Below are 22,753 nucleotides of genomic sequence, written 5' to 3'. Positions count from 1 at the left end.
TCAGAGTTCATTATCTGTGCAGAATTAAATTACTACGTTAAGTTCATTGCAGTAAGAATTGTTTTTTTGGATTTTTTTAAAACAATTCTGAGATATAATAGGAAAAGTGCAGGTGTGATTAACATTGATAATAACTGCATTTCATTTAGTTGTGTCAGTTGTGTAGCTACAGGCTCATTGATGTTGAACAGAGCCATAAATAATGTTTATTAGATCCATTTATGCCTTTACTATATGCTATACTACCGATGGAAAAGCCATTTGTTGAGAAAAGCCTGTATATTTTGATATTTCTTGTATATAAGTGGTCATTTTGGCTCATTGGTGGTGATAAAGAACGGTCAGGGAGTCACCAAAAGCACTAGCAATCAAGTTCTGAGGACAATATTTATGCCAAATATCATAGCAGTTTGGCTTGTAGCTGTCGTCAGATTTTGTTGTTGCTTTTGCTAAAAATATTCAACAAGCAGATGGACTGACCAGCATCACTGTGCTTTGGTCCTGCTGCTACTGGGTCAACAAAAATGATTTACTTTCATGGGATGGTCAAAATCACACAGTGAAACTATATGTGCGGGTTGGTTGTGTTGCAAGTTACATGAGGTTACTGTACTCCACTTAGAGCAGATGCAACCTTAAAATCCTGCCTATACATGTTCATTAATCAATAATAATAATCCAACATTACAATATATATGAGAATGAGTCATTCTGCATAATGTTTTAAATGTATTTAGCTGATAATACATAAACACAGAAACACTATGAATGAATGGACAGTATTTTTTACACTGTGCATACAACTTTTACTACTATGGAGGACCACAGGTGTCATGAAAATCGTTATAAAACATTTCATTAACTGATATTCAATTGGACAATAAAAACGAATTATTTTACAATGAATTAATTTTTTTAATCATCTGCTTCAACTGTTTCCACCACCGGCCATCAGGTGAAGAATAAGGAGCATGAACAGTTTGTTTTACTCCAGTATAATATACATGAGGCTGTGCTCTCCAAAATGAAATAACACGAGTCCAAAGATTCTACTAAATTAAAAATTCGCTTTATTACCTGCCTCACATGATTACTATCAGCCCACACACTGCAAAAGAGAGATATGGCTTCTTATTATCATGAGTAGAAATAATCGGTGCTGAGTTAAAATGTCTCATCATCATCCTCACAGTTTTCACCATATTCTCCCAAATCGGTGCTTTTTACTCTCCAACAGAGAGGCTGATAATTTGACAAAGACCTCACTGCTGCAGAGCCTCGTGTATCTCAGTTTTTTTTTTGAACACGTGACTTAAAGAAACACCTAAATGTATAATTCAAGTGTAAATAGATCTGTATCGTACAGGTGATGACATCACACTGCCAAGAAAGCTCACGTTTCTTCATAGCGGGTCTTGATGCAGTAAAAAAAAAAAAAAGGAGGGGGGGGGGGGATCAAGGAAGGCAAATGGTTGGCATGGAAACAGGAGTCAGGTGTGCTTGCACGTGTGTGTTGTCTGTGCACACAATATGATAATCATGTGTACAGACAATCATCAACATCATCTGTTAGTAAAAAAAAAAAAGCAGATGGATGGAAATAAGGTGTTAGTGCGCGCATGCGTGTGAGGGTATGGTGTATTTAATATGAGCATTTGATGAATAAACCCATTATTGGCTGAATTGGCTTTAAATGGGGAAAAAACGTAAATTTCACGTGTTTAAAGGCGCAACAGCCTATGCAAAACCGGAGGAGAGGAGGTGCAGATTGTGTGCAGATATGCGCCAAACCCCTCCGGACACGAAGGCGTTAATGTGCTCGTGCGCGCGTGAGGGGCTCGCATGTAGGGGGAGGGGAGGGGGAGGGAGGGGACCCCTGCGCATCACTGGAGTGTGTGTGGATGGATGTGTGGGCTTCTCTTCTCCGAGCCGCGCAGCACAGCACAGCATCATCATCATCACTCGGTTCATAGGCAACAGCCTCGTGCGCCTCCTCATCCTCCTCCTCATCCTCATCCTCATCCTCACCATCTCCGGGGCTGAAGAAGAGGGAATCACATCGCAAAGGAAGGAAGGTGAGTTTGATTTTAACGTGAATAATTGACTGTTAGGGGGCTGATGGCGTCTTTTAATGATGGATTTATTTATTTTATTTTTTTCTTTACAATAAGACATCATGAGGAAGAGACGATGGGCGTGTTTCTCTAACCGTTTGCTTCACACAGCAATTAGGATCGATTTTGTGAATCGAGACGCGGGCCTATAATCTAATCCAAGTCGTGACAAGCTGCTGGCAGTGAGATTTCTGACTGTCAGCGCAGATGTCGGGATGCAAGCGAGGAGACAATCGGCTGGTATTTGTGACAGATTTGTGTTTTAATCCGTCTGTATTTGTAGGCTGTGTAAATTGGCCTGTTAGCGCCTATTAGGCCTTTTTTTAATCTCTTAACATCACAATTAGGATGGACTGGAGGCTTGAATTTACACATATTTAATCAGACTCTTGAATGCACATCTTTTGCTGCTGCCCTTTCACCCAATTGCTGCTTGTGGAAAAATAATCCTGCAAGAAACTGAGATCACAAATGTTTAAAAACCCCTGTTGGAAAGAACGAAATATTACAGACACATGGGAGGATTTTTTTTTTTTTTAGTGATTTCTTTGGCTGGTGGTTGATGTAGTTTAATCTTCAGGTGTTTCAAGATTATTCATCACGACACTGACAAACACTGCTTCATTTCATAAGACTGCATGTGTGCATGTGATGTGATGGCTATCTGCTTTGCTCTGGCCCTGCAAGAAATCTGATGCTGATTGATTTTTAAATGGGGGGATGGAAAGGAAAAAAAAGACATTAAATGAATAAATAAATAAATAAATAAAAGCGTTGCTCAAACCATGCAGGGAGTAGAATATCCTCCTCCTCCTCCTTCTCCTCCTCCTCCTCCTCCTCATCCTTAGGCCTTCCCCTTCTTTCCACTGACAGGGCTGTATGTTGCCGGCTGCATGTAGAGATGATGTCAACTTGACGACAAGGAAAGTGCAGTTTAAAGCTTTTGTTTGAGTCTGACTGCTCTTTGTCTTTTATCTCTTAGTTTATTTTGTGGGAAATAAAGTGGTGCGTTTGTAGCTAATTACCTGTTGCATAAAAGATTCAGATCTGTCTATCTATCTGAAGGTTGATTTGATGAGGTTTATTTCTATAACACTCCTACAAAGACTGTTGTTTTCATGGCATATGTCTGCAGGTGGTTTAACCCTTTCATACTGTTCATATTCTGACCTCATAATTAGTCTCTGTACCAAATTTCTGCACCAGATCTATTTTTTAATTCATAGATACCTCATCATTATTCCTTAATGAAGCTTTCAGAGAGCATTCTGAGAGAGTGTATTCTTTAGGTTTTTGTTTGTTTGTTTATGGAAAAAAAAACATTTTTTGGTCCTGTGTGACCTAAACAGCCATCTTGGATACAATGGATTTTATTGAATGTGAAGAATGCAGCAACAGTTTTGAATGGTGATTTATTATTTTAAGGTGGAACATGTACAAAAATGTGTATCAGCTACACAGAAATTTTAAAAAATTGAAAGATTTCCATTTTTGTAAAAATTTTTTTAGAACAATTCAAGCTAAAAGAAAGGTGTTTACGGTGTTTGTACTGCTCTCAAATGTAAAAATGGGTCAAATTTGACCTGAACAGTATGTAAATTATTCCTGCTAATGAGCCTTTTTTTCATGGAGGACAATGTGACATGTCGCAGCAGGAAAAGCACAGGTGTAAATAATGAAATTAATGATGGTGGAATTTAGCTGCTTCAGTTTCAGCGTCCTGGTATTGTGCATGCTGGCTTACTGACACAGAACAGAGCCATCGTTAATATAATTAGTAACACTTGCGCTTGTCCTATATAACAATTTAAAATGCCGGCTGGTAAAAAGGTTTATTAGACCTCTGCTCAGGTTGATGTTGGATGGAGCTGTGCTGGGGAATTATGGGAATTAAGTGAGGTTAGAGAGGGGAGATCAGTTGGGAATGTATAACAATATTTATTGAGGTGAGCAACAGAGGAAGAATCATGGTGATTAGACTCCATTGATGTCTCTTCATTAAGTGTAAACCCATATGAAGATGGGGGATCGAACCAGCAGGTGGTTGAAACCTCTGGACGATTCTCCCCGGACATCATGGAGAACCGTGGTGGTGATGAAGAGGAGGTGGATGGTGCGATAGTTGGTCTGCGAGACAGAATGACAAGAGTAGCATTTAAAGAACGGCACCCTGGGAATGATTGGCTTGAGGATTGGGGGCAGAAAGATTTACAATGACGTCGGATCTGTGGATGTAGGGATTTTGGCAGTGTGGCAAAACGGAAGTGACAGAGAAAATTTAACAGGAGGAAACAGCAGATATTCACCCATAGAGGTGTGAAGACAGAACGTGAGGGAAGAGATCTTTCTTGCGTTGTCCAACCTGAACAAGTAAAACAAAAAAGGCTATTTTCACAGCAGACATTTTGACTATAAGCTCAGGTGTTACTAATAACATTAATGATGGCTCTGTTCTGTTCAAGAGTCCCAGAGGGCCATCATGCACAATAACAGGACTCTGAAACGGAAGCAGCTAAATTAAATTCAGCATTAATTTCATTATTTACACCTGTGTTTTTCCTACTATGACATGTCACAATATATTGAAATGAAAAGGCGCATTGACAGAAGAGTGAGGGTGCCCGTCACACTGTCATGAGAAGACATCTAATCAGGCAAATTACATGAAAACACCTGAGCAGGTGGACCAGAGGCTTTAAAAGCATCTCTATTGTTTTGTTTTTTCAGCTCTGGCTCCACAGGCTGATGTTATCATTTTATGCAGGCTCGTGTGCTTGTGTTTTGTAGGGGTCCTCAGTGATTACAGGCCTTTAAGTGCTTCAGTCCAAGATATTATTGGGTTAGCATCCCACAGTTTAGCCTGGCTGACCAGGCCTGGTGGGGCTCCTTTGATCCGTGCCAGTAAATATGCTCATCATGCTGACAGTGGAGGATCTGCAGGCTGATGACCGAAGACAATGGATGTTTGGATGAAATTTAACAAACAATAAAGCAATGAACCATGTGTTTTAACCCTGAGCAGCACACAGATACTGGCATATGTCCTCTGCATATCCAGCTGTGAACATAAAGATTCAAGATTCTAGAGACTTTATTGCCATTTGCACAGACGTAAGGTACATACACATTGGAATTCATGTGCGGTTCCCTCAGTCACAATCAATTTCCATAATTTAAGCAAAGGTCTGAGAGAGATTACATCATTTACAACAATTATTTACAGCACTTCTAACGAAGTACTGGAGCAGCAGTTGGAAGGCAATATTGCACCATAGTGTAGCAGCATGTTAAACCAGGATATAAATAGGGATTTTGAATAAATAAGCATACATAAGTAAGCATAAAAATAAGCATGAATAAACAAGCCAGGTGCCAGATTTAGATATTCTGAATAATAAACTAAAACAATATATCTCCAAAAACCTTAATCATACACATTTCCCATTGTAGATGCTTAATATTGTCTAACTTATCTACTTAATATGCTCATCTACAGGAACTAGAGTTTTTTTTTCCAGATAGGAAACATGTACAGTAGCTTCTGTATGCTCAGATCCAAACATATGATTGAGGACACAGAGCTCATGTCCTCACTATTCTTTCTAGGAATTTGGGGATTTTAACAACCTAAAGAGCAATTTACATTCTGTAACTCCACATGTGAAGTAATTTAATTAATATATATTTTTAAATAGACTTTAAATAGACTAAATATATTTGTATTTGGCTGTTTTTAGGCAATTTAATTGTGTTAAAATAAATAAAGATAATGAGGGAGTTTAATATTTCTCCCCCAGAATACCAGCATATTGAACATATTGTAGGAACATCAAATTTACAGAGAGGCACACAAACAATTAGAGAAAACAATATAATCAGAACAGCTTTTTTTTGGTGGTCACGCAGTCAAAAATGTTGTCGTTAGGACTCCTGACCTCAGTATTTGTAAAATCCAGTCTGCAGCCCTCCCTTTACTGTGAACCTGACAAACATTTAAAGCTCTGTTGGTCCGTTATTACCTGTCAGACCTTGTTTTTGAAAAAGGGGTCAAAGTGAGTGTTGCAGTGATGTCTCTCATTCCCTGTCTGTTGTTTCAGCGAGTATACTGCACCGCAAATTCAAAGCGACATGTTGTTTTTATTGCACACTGACACTGAGGCACACAGTCTCTTCATACAGAGGCATATGGATCATTGGGGTATCACCAATGAACAGCATGAGCCAGTGCCTTATAAATGTTATCTTTATGCCAAAGGAGATGTGATACTGCAGCAGAAAGGCAGAACGGACATCAATTTTCTGTCCTTTTTTGCCAATTTCAAGCCTCATTTGTTTTTAACCACAAAGCTCTTCTAAATCAGCAGCTGTTCAGTTTTTCAATTAAGAAACGTTATCATTGATTAATCCCTGAAGTACAATTTATTAGTTTTCCTCAGTATCATTAATGTTTTATTGGCAAACCTGACATTCAATCGCTTTAAGTACAACAAACTATTCAAGAATTTGACATTTTAATACAAAGTTTTGTAAGCAGGGCTGAACTGACATAACGAGGTGGTGTTAATGTGCATTATGGGATGGCCGCATAGACATTGTAGACCTTACAGTGATTCCCACTAAGTGTCTGATCCTTTGGAGCATTATCTCCACACCACATTACATTTGAGTCATGGTCACACACTGTCCCTCTTAACCACGAACTGAGCCATCTAGAGCATTTCCGCACCAAGAAACAACCATTAAAAATCACTCTCACTGTTCGAGGCTCGGCGTCCCACCCTGTAATTACCGCTCGGGTCTGCCTGTGACTCAGCAGAGAGCGCATGCTGGGCAGATAGAGAAATGCAACAGGTTTAGTCTTGAAACACATCCACAAAGGCTGGTTAGGTGGTTTAGTTAGCTAAATGAAAGAAGGATCTGATCAGTTCAAAGAACTGGACAGTAAAAGGTCACCAGAAATATGCACTGATGCTTTTGCAGCTGCCACCAAATGCCTCCCTTGATCACAAAGCGGCTTTTCATGAATCCTACCCCCCACATGCCTCAGTGATTACGAAAGAGAACATAAGATTGGCTAATACAAATGTCCATTTTCTTCCCAGACATAAGAAGAGCCTGTTCTGGAGTCAACTCTTTAAGACTGTGAGGTGTATCCTGAACAAACTGACGCTCCAGCACGTTCAGGTGGCCTCTCTGCTAAATCTTTGACCACTTCTGAACCTCTTTAAAATGGAGGACGGCTATCAAAACCGGACTGCCTTTATAAAAGGTGCCAAAGACATTGCCAAAGAGGTCAAGCGGCAAGCCTCAAAGAAGGTCGGCCGTTCAGTGGATCGGATGAGCGATGAGTACAGCAAGCGCTCCTACAGCCGATTTGAAGAGGATGATGATGATGACTACCCCATGCAGGGAAGCCAGGATGGAGGCTACTACCGCGGAGACAGCCAGGCAGCCAACGACGACGAGGGCGGCCACAGTGACTCCACAGAGGGACACGATGAGGATGATGAGATCTACGAAGGCGAGTACCAAGGAATCCCCAGAGCTGACTCAGGCAAGGGAAGCCTGGCTGGAGGTCCGGGCTCAGTGACGGCCGGTGCTCAGCAGTTCAGAGATATCGGGGTGTCCGAGGCGGAGAGGAGGAAGGACCAGGAAGAGCTGGCTCAACAGTACGAGACCATTTTACAAGAATGTGGCCACGGGAAATTCCAGTGGACCCTGTACTTTGTGCTTGGGTTGGCGCTCATGGCAGATGGCGTGGAGATCTTTGTGGTCGGGTTCGTCCTCCCCAGCGCTGAGAAGGATATGTGCCTGTCTGAACCTAACAAAAGCATGCTTGGTAAGACTCTTCTACAGGTGATTGTGTCTCCTCCCTCTGTTATAGAGGTTCTGGTTTTACTGTGTCACAAAGTTGTGTTATGTGGCTCAAAGGATGAAGCTTTTATATTTTTCTAAACAAATTTCATGAGAAGATCTAAACCAGTGACTTATTGATCCTACTAACAATTATCACCCATAATCTTATTTCTCCATGCAGTACGCCTCCATTGTTGTTCAACAACTATGAAAGGATATGGTTATTTCTGTTGCCATGAAGATTACAGTCATGTCAGTTTGTTCAGAAACGACTCCAAAGACTAATAACAGTAATCACATTTTCAGTCTCCATAGAGTAGTAGGGAGCATGGTTCTGTTTACAGGTCTTTGCTAGCTTGTCGTGCTACATACCACAACCTCTTGCCTTTGTATCATATTGTTAGTTTCTCAAAGAACTTCAGTACAAAGTCAAGAGGTTGTGTTATGTTTGTCCTGTGCATGTGCAGTGCCGTACACAGGACTACTCTCTGGAGACTGAAAACATGATCTCTGTTATTAGTCTATGGAACCGTTTCAAAGCAAACCAATGTGACCGTAATCTTTGGGGTGAAGGAACATGTCACTCAGTGCAGCGGTGTGGCTGACTGATGTGTTTTTAATAGTTTTTGGACAACAATGGAGGTCTACGGCACAGAAGAATATGATTCGTCAGGATTTGGATACATATGCAATACTTGAAAGTCAGATCAATTCATTATTGGTTTGGCTCTGCACATGAGGTTTGTTGATTATAAGAAAAATATAGAAAATCACCAGCCATATCCTTTAAAATATCAGTGAGCCACATTGTAACACTGGGTTACATGTTGCTTCTTTATCCAACAAACACTGTACTGCTGCAGTACTCACCAGAACACAGAGTGTGTATTAATCCGCAGCTGAAAACAGCCACCAACAAATGCACTATTTTTTCCTATATGAGTAATGTCGCTAAATGCTAAAGACTACACCTTTTTAAATGACTATATATTTGTTACCCATTTTTAGGGGGTTTTGTCTCCAGTATGTAATGAGCTTTGGGCCTGAGATCCTCAGACAGGACAGGGAAGTCTAAAAGTATTAAGAGATGGACTAACGTATTGTTGTTTTTAGTGTTTTAATGAAATTTGACGATTAGAAAAATACATAATAATGTCTTATCCTTTGAAATTACTCTTGAAGTATAAAGTATTACTCTTCATATTTAAACTCTCATCTACCCAAAATCTCACAGTAGGAGTATAGCAGACATGGAAAAATAGGACAGACTCACATGTGTAGCAGTAAATGAAAAGTTCTACAGGAAAATTATTTTAAAAATCATTTGTTTTGATAAAAAATTTGCATTTTGCATTCAGATTAATAACAGTTTCACTTAATTTGCTCTTTCCACAGGTCTGATTGTATATTTTGGGATGATGGTCGGGGCGTTCCTCTGGGGAGCTCTGGCTGACCGGATAGGCCGTCGGCAGTCTCTCCTTATCTCTCTCTCCATCAACAGTATCTTCTCCTTCTTCTCCTCCTTCGTCCAGGGCTACAGTACATTTCTGTTTTGCCGGCTCCTCTCAGGTGTTGGGTAATTACAAAAATAACTTTCTTTTTAAATCGGGGCCACTTATCCTGATTTGATTTGTTAGTTCAGTCACTATAGCGCTGGATATGTTTTAGTTTACATAGAGTAATGTTCGGTGTACAATCTGACAAGGACAACACAAAAGGTCAAGAATCTGTTTTAATAGTAATTACATAATCATTTTAATGTAATTTAATAAATAATACTTTTAAAGAATGAAATTTTGTGGAGAAATATTCATTTACTAAAAGTAGAATTCTCCTTTTGCAGTTTAAAATCTTAATATTAATCAACACACTTAAGAAAATGAGTAACTAGAAATAAATGAAAAATGAGTACCTATGTATAAATAAATGAAAAAAATATTTTATATCTGTTTAAAGTGTATATGTCACAAAATCAAATGCACTTACCTTCCAAAAGCTGCAATCTTTAGCTAGTAGCTAGAGATTGAAGAAGTGTTGGTTATAACTACACTGCATTTTACATCTGACTGCACCATTCTGAGTGAAACAGTAGACGGATCATTATTACTGATTATAGATATATTTTGCTATGATCCAATCAGTTTTTTATCCTTTCCAGCATGTAGCAAAGGCACCAGAGTTTACATAATTGAAAACAGCAGTTTCTCTGGTTTAGTGAAGTGGCAAATTGAGATGCTGGAATCATTTCCACTGGTGGTCAAATCTGTCACTTTCCCACTGAGCTCTTAAGAGTTAGTTTCGCACCATGATGAAGGAGTAACAGGAGTATAGAGAGATAGAAAATCCTGTTAAAGCTTTAGTTACCAAACAAAACAACCAGTGCAGTAAATTAAAGGTTGTAGGTCAGAGATTCAACCCGTGGTGCCTTCACTTGCAAACAGTTCAGTCGCTCTAGTTTTAGTTTGAAGTCATTTGCTTTCACTTGTACTGTTTCATCATGCCTGTTACATTAATCGTACAGTTATTCAAAGTAAACAACTGGCACTTAAATACTGTATATCTTGCATTTGAGGATATTTAATGTGAAATAAATAAGTACAAAATATTGTTAATCTCACAGCCTGAACTGGATCTCTGCTATTAAACACAGGGACAGTTCAACTCTGGGCTCAGTTGGTTTCTGATCTTTGCAGGATTGGCGGCTCTATTCCCATCGTGTTTTCCTACTACTCTGAATTTCTGTCCCAAGAGAAGCGCGGTGAGCACCTCAGTTGGCTCTGCATGTTCTGGATGATTGGGGGAATATACGCATCTGCGATGGCCTGGGCTATAATCCCTCATTATGGTGAGTTAACAGCTTCTTAACTGTTCATGCTAATCGGTTATCCTCATTTTGATTTACACTTAAATGTAGATATTTGCAGCAAACAAAGAATGGACACAGATTGAAGACTGGGTTTGTTAGCAGAGTGAGCTGGTTTGTGGAAAAATGCAGGTTCAAGCTTGTTTGCTGGAAAGCATCTTCAGAGACGCTGCAGTGCAGCTGACCTCTGACCTCTGACCCCTGACTTCCCTGGAGGGAAGAAGAAAGAAGAGCATGGTTCATACTCTGTCACATCAAATTAAATATATTCAAAACTCTGCTCTACAAAGATAGATACATACAGAAATGTGGATTATCTGATTAACTTGGTGCACATTTACACGGAAAAGTTAAGAGCTGATAGTAAAAAGGTGTAAGGTGTGAGCTCATTTCCTCCTGTTGTTGTTTTTTTTTGTTCTTGTCTTCTCAGGATGGAGTTTCCAGATGGGCTCGGCGTATCAGTTCCATAGCTGGCGTGTGTTTGTGTTAGTGTGCGCATTTCCTTCTGTTGCAGCCATTGCTGCCCTCAGTGCCATGCCAGAGAGCCCACGCTTCTACCTAGAGGTTAGCAGATGTGCTCGCTGACAGTATTGGCTGGCTTTACTCATCCATGTATATGACTGTGATACTTCTTCTGAACATTAATGGGGATATCACACACAGAGAAAAACAGGAACGTTGTACACAGCATACCCTTTACTCTCTCTCCCTAAACAGAATGGCAAACATGATGAAGGCTGGATGATTCTGAAGCAAGTTCATGACACTAACATGCGAGCAAAGGGATACCCAGAGAAGGTGTTTTCAGTGAGTATCTCTGAGAAAAACACTCACATTGTTACGATCACCTCGGCAGACATTCAAATAGACTCTCATAAGCTCTGTAACGTATTTCCACTAAAATCATTGAGCAATGATGGACCTTCACAGCAAGAAATCCAAACAAAGTTTTATTGTCAGCTGTAAAAGATTTAAAACTTAGACATGAAATCAAAACAGGCTGAACGTTTTAAAACTAGGATCACAAACTTTTCCAACATACTGTGACGCTGTTTTACGGTAGATACTTATGCCTGCCGGCTGGAACCGAACTTATGACTTAGAAAATGTATTTTATGTTAATGTTAAAGTCAGGTGCACAGATAAATTATCTCCAGACAACATTCAAGCAACAAAATGTGCCTCCACATGTCTTGTCTACATTTCATTGTGTTTGCATAAAAACAATTCAAATCCTGAAAAAAACGACAACAACATGCAGTTAAAGGTACCAAATGTAGTAATTTCCAACAGGTTGTGAAAACAGACTCAGGTTAAGCAAACTGTGTCAATAGCTCCCAAATTTGATGAAGAAAATTTCAATCTCCAGAGATCTTTGACAGGTAAATGATGATGCCGTTAAATGATGCTGATACTTTCTGGTATTAAGGAAAAAGTACTGTTGTTATTTCCAAGGACATAAGTTTGGTTTATATATATAGACTTTGTGATAGATACATGTTTTTACTGCCTTTTCTTTTATTGTTCAATTCTAGCATCGTATTAGGAGAACATTGACTATAAATAAAGATATAAATTATTTCTTTAAAATGGAAAAATTATGCAGAGGAGTTATTTTCTCCAGCACTGAGTATTGCCTGCTGTCCTCCTCTATGTGGCCCTCAGGCCAAACTCAGTGTAAAAAAAAAAGCTTGCGAAACACTCTCTGCTGCTTGTAAAGCTTCATTTCAGAATGGTTGCAACATTTTTATCAACTTTTCTTTTCTCTCATTTGAATTTTGGCAGCTGAATAATCAGAAGTCTTTGTTTGAGAGATTTTATTGAGTAAATGAAACGTGAAACTGTAAAACTGTGGGCGACAATAACAGGAGGTGGGCGGGGGTGTCCTTTCAATCCCCAGTAGAATCTCTTAAGAAAAGCAGCACCACCATCAATATTCAGTCCAGGATATCTGGCTGAAGTCACGTCTCTGGATGACTTGCATCTTTTCTATCCAAGGTCACCACAATCAAGACCGTGAAACAGATGGATGAGCTGGTGGACACTGGCACAGACACTCCCGTCTGGCAGCGCTACAGGCTGAAGATTATGAGCCTCTCCCATCAGGTGAGTGAAGCTGAGTGGAAAAACCCTCCTGGTTAAAAATATAATTCACATATATATGATTTATTCAAATTGAGATAATTGGAAGTGGAGTGGCTCTGAGGCCTTCTGTGGGGTTTATTGGAACAACGAGGAGATTTGTTGTTGTGCAAGCACTTCTGGACTAACACTGCAACCAAATGCCTGTAACCAGATTTTAAAAGCGTGAAATAAACCCCCCCCGCCCCCACCCACCCCCGAGATCATATCTGAGATCGCTGCTTCTTTAAAACTGCAGAATGACACTTGTTATACAAGGCTGAGGCCTTTCACAGCTCAGGGCTTGGCTGTGAAAGGCCTCAGTGGGGACGTGGACAGTGTGGATGGAAGCGTAGGCGACATGGTAGCTACAAGGTTTAAAATACCAGCTTTTTACTTATTAATTATTTTGTCCTCTTGACCTCGCTCTGATTTTATGGCTGATTAAACAGAAAATAAACTAACTGCCTCAAGTCTTTTACCCACATGTAGACTTTCTCTGTTGCTTTTTGTCCTCTAAATTTGAATTTGGTGGTCCTTATTTCAAGGATTTGGTGTTTATTTCTGTTTTTTTTGTCGCATTAGTGGCTAAATCATTGAGACAGATTTTATGTTTTGTATTTTACTTTCATGTGTTTTAACTTGTTTCTTATTATGTTGCACATTGTTGCAACACTACTGCTCTGCTTTGTGCCTGATCTCAATTTGCCTTCAGCCTACGTTCTGATTCACATAGACGCCTACATCCTCCATTTTCTTCTGAATCTGTTTCTTCTTAATGCTCACTGAAAGTCTCCCCCCTTGAAATTGAAACACTGCTGTGTTGAGACTGAAGTTGTAGTTTAAAGGATAGTCTATGCATCTCACACCCCACAATGCTTCAGGAAAACCTGCCTGGCTGCTGTCATGTTTCATCTCCTCTACATCTACGCAACGCACATTCAAACTCTTTTACAACGTTCAATGGTTAAAGTTTGAGCATATGCAATGTGTGCCAGAATCCTTTCATTTGATTAGACAGAAATTAACAGACCTTATGATCAGTTTAAATCTGGTCTCCCAAGATTTCTTCATCAAAAGTTGTGTTTTTTCTTGTTCACATGTTGCAGATGCGGAAAAACATTCTCGCCTGCTTCAGCCCAGAATATAAACGGACGACTTTCATGCTCATGGCTGTTTGGTTTACTATGTCTTTCAGGTAAACTAAAGACTCACAAAACCTCCAATATTACTGTAACCGTGAATCATGGTCACTTTAGAGGCTTATCTCATCTGTCCCTGACTTTCACAACTTTGCAGCTATTACGGATTGACTGTGTGGTTCCCTGATATGATCAAGTACATCCAGAAGCAGGAATATGAATCACGCACAAAGACCTTCACCAAGGAACGAGTGGAGCACATCACTTTTAACTTCACCCTGGAAAACCAAGTGCATCGCCAAGGACACTACTTCAATGACAAGTAAGTGTTGTGTGAGCTGCAGTCTTTGAGTAGTTAAATAGAGTAAATAAATATTATATAAATACTGAATAAATACCTCAGAACTGAACAATTTAAAACAAACTGAAACTATACAACCTGTTTACTAGATTCCTCAACCTGAAGATGAAGTCCATGGTGTTTGAAGACTCTGTGTTTGAGGAGTGCTACTTCGAGGACATCACCTCCACACACACCGTCTTCAGAAACTGCACCTTCATTGCAAGTTTGTTCTATAACACAGGTAAATAACATCAGAAATCAACTGTCTGTTCGGTGCTGATGTGTAACATGTGGTCAGTATCATGGTGAGCCTGCAACTAATGATTACTTTAATTATTGATTAATCTTGCAGTTATTTTCGAATTATTTAATGTCAAGATATGGTAAATATCACCAACTCTGAGAGCCCAAGTCTTTGTCTCATAATTGGCCAAAACCCCCAAATTAAACCTGTGTTAATTGACTTTTTGGGTCTCTTGGGGGCAGCTGACATTTTATCACCTTGTGAAGTTGATAATGGTGAACATGTTAGCAAACAGTTACTCATTTACACATCCAGCAGACAAGGAGCAATATTAACAATCATTTGAAGTCGTGTTTCTGGTGAATTGGCAAATGTAAAGTCCAATATTCACTCTCCTTCTAGCTCTGGTTTGAGGGAAATATCTGTCTCTTTAGGTGCTAAATGCTCCACTATGTTCATCCACTAGTCTCTAGTCTCGCAATACCAGACAGTTGGGGATCTCCGCCCACTGAAGTCTGAGGATTTCTAAATGCAAGGTAATTGCTTGAACGGCGGTGAGAACAGCCATAGCTTTTTTGCTGAAAACAGCCCCCAGCTGTGGCTGGAAATGACGCTATGAGAACAATGACACTGAATAAAAACACTGAGAGCTGAAGAGATGCTAAAACGCTCCGTCGAGCTGAGGAAAACCGCAGAGTCGGGTGGTAACTTCTTGCCACGAGTGACTCCTTCACATTACACATATGAGTTTGATCTAATGTTGATATAAAAATATTGATTAGAGCAGTTGTAAAGTGATATAAAACAGAGAAAAGAGCAAATCTCCACCTTTTGAGGAACTGGAACGTGTAAGGGATCTTTAAGAAAAAGCTAAAGACCCAGCTCTTTCACAAACACCCCTGCACCTGATGGACATTCATGAAAAAAAAAACTATTATCCACTTCTATGAACTCTGTGCACTGCCTCTATGGACTGCTGTTGGCACCTTTGTCCTATCAGACCTCAACTTAGCTTTATGGTACTTATTCTCTCCTGACTAGATCCTTGCTTGTGTATTAACTCTCATATGTATGTTGCTTTGGATAAAAGCGTCTGCTCAATGAAATTATAACATTGTAAATTACTTACAATTAATCAATTATCAAAACTGTTGTCCAAATCAACTAATCAAATGATTGTTTCAGTGCTAGTTTTAATCAATATTATACAGCAGCTCAACAAGTTACAAAAACAAAAATAATTTGAGATGAAATCTGAATTTTGGATTATTTGATTGCATAAGAAACAAACAAATAAAAAATAAATAGTATTTTCAGCAGAATTGAAACCATAGAAACATCTGTTGCTAGTATCCCGTGGTTACACTGCAGAAGAACTGTTACCGTAGCAACGTAAACAAATCCAGCGTTCCATCCGGACTGCTTGATGGCAAAGTGACAGCTAGATGTCAAACAGTGTTTTGTGATTAAAGGAAAACAGATTCAAGAATGTGTTTACTTGCTATTCAGAACCAAATATACTGTTTGTCTAACTCATCTGTATGTTGAAATAATTTTAAACTCCATTTGGTTATATGAAAACTGTCCATGGTGGGTTTTTTTTGCTGTAAATGTCTGTGTCTGGTTTTAATTTCTGATCACTGATCCATGTCTGAGAAAACTAGAGAAGCTGCTTCTCTGCGTACATAGTGAACTATTAGATGCTGAGCTGTGTGAGTTAGTTTGAGGTTCATCATCATCATCGCAGCAACTGTGTTGGAAGCTTTTACAGCAGCAACTTCCTCCGAACCCTGAAGCCAATGACACATTCTTTTATCTTTATGTCATTTATGCATTTAAAATTTTATGACCATTCAGCATTTTATGCCTGAGTCCATTTTATAAAGCTGTTATTGGTTATTGGTATGGAAGCAATTTCAGCAGTGTCATCAGAAAATATGATCGTGTTTGTGCAGCTGCAGACAGCAAAGTATAAACACAGAATAAAGTAGCGGGCTTTGTAACCTCGAGGAGATGCAGTCTGAACTCTCCTGACCTCTTCTGTTATTTTACTGTATTTTTTAAGAAGTTTTGCAGGACAAAAATGCTTGTATTGGATTCTGTTTTTATGTTTTAGACTCTGCCTGAAAGGGAATTTTGATCAAAAACAGCCGCTGACAGAGAATTTGGTTTTGTGGTGGCTGCATAAATGTCCTGGCTTCTTTTTCTGAGAGATCATTCAACTCCCTCTTTCCACTTATTTGAGGACATGTAATCATTTATGCGGGGGCGTAGCTTTGGTTTCAGAATTCGAGGGAAATACAATGAAGTCAGAGGTTCATCAATCATGTTTTGTGTCATTGACAGAGATCTGATGTGATAAATAATGTATCTTTACCACAAGATCTTTGATTAATGTTCACTTCTGGCGTCCTTTTAGGAGATTTCCCATAAATAATAACATTATTATTGCTTTTTTTTTTTTGCCGGGAAATCATGCGGAAGAAGTGAGAGTATTTTTCCAGTCACTGAGGAGTGTCTGCAGTCTTCCTCTCAGGCTGTGTAGAGTGTAGAACAACATCCTCCATGAATAAGATGTAGCTGTATGTTGCCTGAGAGGCTAAATCCAGGGCACAAAAGATCTCTACATGAACACCTGAGCTTGATGCACTACCTTGTTGTTATTTATAGTATTTCTTATGTATTTTTCTGCTTTCTACTACCTTCTGTCTAGTCCTCTTCCTCACTATACTTGTACCTGGTCAGCTACTTGAGAATTTCTGCCACGGCTCTTTTGAATCCTCTAATGCTTGATTGTCTTGCCTCGCTTGTAAATCCATTTTGGTAAAAGCGGCTGCCAAATGACTAAATGTAAATCGCCTCACTGCAGCTTGTAAGCTTATTGCTGTGAGCGCACTGTAACAAATGAAGACAATTTAAATGTGTATAGGACATTTTTTTTGACTCTCTTCTCTCACATTGGGATTTTTCTGCCCATAGCTGGACAGGGAACACGATTTATAGAGACTTTAGTGAGGAAATAAATCTGTAAAACTGAGGATGGTACATTCTTCTCATCCCCAGTGAATCCTCAAGGATTCATCAGTTTTCTTACTCTTTTGATTCAACATCACAAAGCATTAACACTTCTTTCTCATTGTTTCTCTCTTCAGATTTGTTCAAATACAGGTTTGTCAACTGTAAACTGGTGAACAGCACGTTCCTCCACAACAAGGAGGGCTGCATGCTGGACTTCAGTGATGACTTCAACAATGCCTACATGATATACTTTGTTAACTTCCTTGGCACGCTGGCCGTGTTGCCTGGCAACATCGTTTCAGCTCTATTAATGGACAAAATTGGGCGTTTGAGGATGCTGGGTAGGTAAATTTAATCAGCGCAGATAATTCACTCGTGACTCTTGAGGCTGTTTTAACTTCATGTGATTCTTAATCCTCTCTGCACACAGCGGGATCCAGTGTCATCTCTTGTGTCAGCTGTTTCTTCCTGATGTTCGGCAACAGTGAGTCAGGGATGATTGCCCTCTTGTGTCTGTTTGGTGGCATCAGCATCGCCTCGTGGAACGCCCTAGATGTGATAACAGTGGAGCTCTACCCCTCGGATAAAAGGTACCATGGGAGGAGCTGTTTTCACTGCTGTGAAGACAGAGAGGCTCTTATTGTTCTTATGTGTGTTTTTGTTTTCTGATGACAGGAGCACAGCTGGCCTCCATGTCATCAACCACCAAATAGCACAACACAGTTAGTCACAGAAATCCATATTACTCAGAGTGATAGATACACTAGCTTGTGACTGACTTTTCTGTTGAGTTGTGAAACGTAACTGCCTGCAGGGATTCTGTTATGACATGTTTTCCTAACAATATATAGATTTCATTTATTATTTTTGTGGAGAGTGGAGGATCTTCCTGTAGGTGTACAGGTACGATTGTTTCTGTTGATTGGAGATCACATGATGCTTCTTTTAAAAAGAGCTTTCTGAAGGCTTCATGGTGAAATGCAAATACATTTACCCGAAAGATCAACACATGAAGTGGTTCTTTTGTTGTTTTTGACCTCTTCAGTTCTACTTTTTTTCCTGACTTTACTGTTTTAGCAAATACAGACAGTACCCAGCTGAATTTCAGTGCAGAAGAAGCACACCTGTTTCGTCTTTCAGATATATATTGCGGGGCAGTTCAAGTGGTTACCCCTCTAAGACTACCTGATACAGATAAGATGGAGTTTAAGATGATTTAAGAGCCATTTAGTAAAATGTTCTTCATCTATGATGACTTCTCTTGGTTGAATTGTTACTAAGATTAACTGTTTTATTTGTGGTAAATTTTATATGTGGAGTCTGTGAAGGGAAACAAAGCCCTTTGTTTGAAACGCAGTGCATGAGTTGTGTTTCGTCACTGCAAAAAAATTTTTGGCATCTCATAGGTTCATGTGGGATGAGCACATGTATGCGCATGAAACAACGAACAAAAACCATTAACACTACAACTAGCAGTGTATTAAATGCACAAATAATAGCAGGTTATAATTCAGTATTACATATTCAAAATAATTGTACAGATTCACGTTTAAATCAACAAATGAAACTATTTTACCTCCTATTTTGACTCATCTTTGGTTAGAATATACACAGAAAAGGTGTTTAAATGTAGTAAATTGCAGATCTGTTTAAAGTTATCTTCATATCAGTTGTTAAAACTCTTGCTAAGTTTGTTTGTTCCTCTCTTCTTGTGTTCAGGACCACAGCGTTCGGCTTCCTGAACGCTCTCTGTAAACTGGCGGCCGTACTGGGCATCAGCATCTTCCAGTCGTTTGTTGGCATCACCAAGGCCCTACCCATCTTATTTGCCGCTGGCGCACTCGCTGCAGGTAGTTTCCTTGCAACGAAATTGCCTGAAACACGAGGCCAAGTGTTGCAGTAAAGCAGATGACCAGCAGTGGGCAGCAGAATACAGCTGGAGTGTGTGTATGACAACTAGAGCCCGAACATCCCTGAGAGCTTCAGCGCTGCCCGTCACACACCGAGACAACAGACTGCCATCCCCATTGTAAGCCCAGAATCCTTTGAAATATGGATTGCATCATTCAAAGTCTTTACAGACCCACAGTGATTAACAGAAGAGCACACAGACGTAGAAATAAATAACACATCTGAATGATAACAGTTTATCTGTGCTGTAAAAAATGGAAATGTGCAGTTAGGATAACTTGTTAAAATGCCCACAGATCCACAGTACAGTGAAAAGACAAGAGTGGTCAAATGAAGAGATGAGACTGGAAAAAAAAAAGCCATGTCTGAGGGAACGTGTGAAAAGATTCAGTCAGTGTTTGTTGTCAGTTTCCAAATATGACTGCAGTGTTTTTCTTTCTCGTCTGACTGGCTTACAGTGCTGCTTTTTCATTTGCTGTGATGTCACTGCGACAATTCAGTGTCTTTTTGAAAAGATCATACAATGATTTTCAGGGTGAATATATTTTTAGTATATAGGCTAATATATTTAGCACCCATGACTGTTGACCACTGCCTACTGAAGGCGAAAGCTGCTGGAGCACGAAAACATTCCAGTAAGGCCGGCTGAATTCATACAGAGAGTTTAACTTTTCCTTTTTCCCTGCATGAAGCCGGTCTGTTCCTCTACTTATCACCTCAAAAACACAGACAGGAGGAGATGCATTTCACAGGATTCTCCGTTGTAAATGGGAATAGTTTGATCCAGTTCCTGAGTGTTCGGTGTTAAACGTCCAACTAATGTTTCTCCCTCCCCTGTTGTTAACCCGTACAGCTGTGGCAGTGTGATGGTGTCTGCAACGCAGGAACTTCTGTGGGACGGATTTTGGTCAAGTGCTAATGTGAGAGCAGATAATATTGTGTAATATTTGCCTAAATTAGCTGTGTGAGTATGTGAGTGTTTGTGTGATTGCTTGTGTACGTGTGCGTCCTTATGCGAGAAAAGAGAACGTGTCTGATTTATTTCTTTAAAAGCCGTTATTTCATGCAAATCAGTGCAGCCATGTAGACCATATTTTTCAGTCATTGGGGATTTTATTGATCCAACAGCAGAATGTATGAAGCAGCAGTCACATTTTAAGACTAATTATTATCACATACATTACTTTAGATCATGCAGTAGCTCAGGCGTGGTGAAATATATTATATTTTAGCACCACCGCACCAAATTATTGCACATACAGAATAATATTCTGGTATTTCTGGTTCAGCGCCATACCAAATGCATATCTACAATAGCCTTAAAATGAAAACAAGTCACAAAACAAGTTGATTATTTTGCCTTTTATTGTTTTGTAATTGCTTTTTCTGTTTGGGTTCTCTTCAGTACTTTCTTCAAGTTGTTTTATGTCCCTTAAAAGTCCCGATATGACTTCATTATACTCATAAGCACAAATCAAACAGGACCAAAAGAAGAAGAGGCAGTGAAAAAAAAGAGACTCCTATTGATTAGGCAGTGTGGCACAAAGTGAAAACAAAGATTACAATTCACTTGTCTGATTTAATTTTAAGGGCTCCTGTTCAGTCATTCCTTCACTGCATCATTTGTACCAGAAAAAATGAAAATTTACTGCTCATTGTTCTCCAGTGTGATGATGCTTTAATGTCTTCAAGGACAACATCAGTAGTTTAAAACAGTTTTACAAAAAAATACCTATTGTGACTTTAATCTAAATTGGACACAAACACCCTAAATGGAATTGATTATTTATACATATCACCACTTAGGTATAATTTCTCCAAAGGTGTACATCAATATGTGTGCGGACAATCAATGAGTGAGTACATGACCACTGCTACTGCTGCTACCCAGTGGTTTAAATGCTGGTTGAGTGTGATGTTTGACCTAAAGACGTCCTCTAAATTGTGTGTGTGTGTGTGCATGTTTAGGATGTTTGAGGCTTTGTTCACACCATCGAGGACTTCGGCGTTGTCAGTGGGTGAGCTTCTACCTTTGAGTTGATGGATAATGTAACTCACAAACTTTAGATGGAAAATGGATACTATCTCAGCTACAGGAGTTTGTCTGACCTCTTTAACTCTGTGTGTGTGTGTGTGTGTGTGTGTGTGTGTGTGTGTGTGTGTGTGTGTGTGAGAGAGAGAGAGAGAGAGAGAGATTCTAAAAAAACAGTTCGACAATTTGGGAAATGCCCTGCTTAGTTTGATACCACTCTCCTGTCTGTGTGTTAAGTATCAATCTAAAGCCTTGGGACAGTTAGCTTAGCTTAGCATACTGGAAGCGGGGGGAAACAGCTAGCTTAGCCTAGCTGGCTTCAAAGTTAAAAAAAAAAAGCCTGCTATCACTTCTAAAACTCACTAATTAAGACATATTGTTTGTGTTGTCTGTTCACAAACAGTAAAATGTAAAAATGGCAGTTTGTGGTTTTAAAAGGAGCACTTCTGTGCAGCATCTTTGCTGGTTGAATGGCAACCTGACCATGACAACGACACTGAGAATTCACTGCTTCCGGCTGTTGACGAAGAAATAGTTCACATGTAACTCCTCATAAAACAAAAGGTTGTTTTTTATTTCCATCTGTGTACAGATTAAACAAACGAAAATGTTTTAAAAGTTGAGTTTTTAGCAACGCTAGCGGCTACTACATCTGTGTGCTTAATACACAGAGAGATGAGAGTGGAATCGATCTTGTCATCAAAATTGCAGCAAGAAAGCAATTAAAATAATTTCCCAAATTGTCAAACTACTCCTTTAATGTTGTCAAATCTAGATTTCATTCTGAGGAACATTTCTCTCCTTTGCTGTTGGCGTACAAAGTCTTATGCATACTTAATGAACAAATTTGTCCCGTTTTGTTCATGTTTGAGAGACTGTTTGGACACGTTGTTCATGAGGACATCTGTGTTTACGTGTGTGTGCGTGTGTGTAAGCTGACTCTAAATGGTCTGTTGTGCAGAAATGTCTGTCACATATTTTTCTACTTTTTTCTGTTGCTTGGTTTTCATCCCTGTGATGAATAAAGCTCAGTTGGGGACCACGAAATATATTTACACTACGAGAAGAGAAAAAAAACAAACAAACAAACATCTAATGCAATATATGCA

General features: G+C 39.4%; 1 protein-coding gene across 2 annotated transcripts; it reads left to right on the top strand.

Annotated features, from left to right (window-relative positions):
- Nucleotides 1-1,921: 1,921 nt before the first annotated feature.
- LOC122970566 (synaptic vesicle glycoprotein 2A-like) lies at nt 1,922-21,938 on the top strand. Of its 2 annotated transcripts, XM_044336747.1 has the most exons (13): nt 1,922-2,075; nt 7,217-7,953; nt 9,366-9,546; nt 10,664-10,815; nt 11,264-11,397; nt 11,551-11,640; nt 12,832-12,939; nt 14,064-14,152; nt 14,254-14,418; nt 14,547-14,680; nt 17,836-18,042; nt 18,132-18,291; nt 19,421-21,938. In XM_044336747.1, exons 2-13 carry the CDS (start codon nt 7,344-7,346, stop codon nt 19,602-19,604), a joined length of 2,214 nt encoding a protein of 737 aa, XP_044192682.1. In that variant the 5' UTR covers nt 1,922-2,075; nt 7,217-7,343; the 3' UTR covers nt 19,605-21,938. The 2 variants fall into 2 exon arrangements, with proteins under 2 accessions (XP_044192682.1, XP_044192683.1); XM_044336748.1 differs by lacking the exon at nt 1,922-2,075 and having other exon boundaries at nt 6,475-7,953.
- The last annotated feature ends 815 nt before the right edge of the window (nt 21,939-22,753 follow it).

Source organism: Thunnus albacares, chromosome 19, assembly GCF_914725855.1.
Source record: "Thunnus albacares chromosome 19, fThuAlb1.1, whole genome shotgun sequence".
Classification (NCBI taxonomy): domain Eukaryota; kingdom Metazoa; phylum Chordata; class Actinopteri; order Scombriformes; family Scombridae; genus Thunnus; species Thunnus albacares.
This window is presented reverse-complemented; position numbering and strand designations above follow the sequence as displayed.

Bases quoted from the DNA above. Each gene is read 5' to 3' on its own strand.
- LOC122970566 (XM_044336747.1), top strand. From the start codon at position 7,344: ATGGAGGACGGCTATCAAAACCGGACTGCCTTTATAAAAGGTGCCAAA. The intron at 7,954-9,365 runs GTAAGACTCTTC...CTCTTTCCACAG, and splicing joins ACCTAACAAAAGCATGCTTG to GTCTGATTGTATATTTTGGG. The intron at 18,043-18,131 runs GTAGGTAAATTT...CTCTGCACACAG, and splicing joins TGGGCGTTTGAGGATGCTGG to CGGGATCCAGTGTCATCTCT.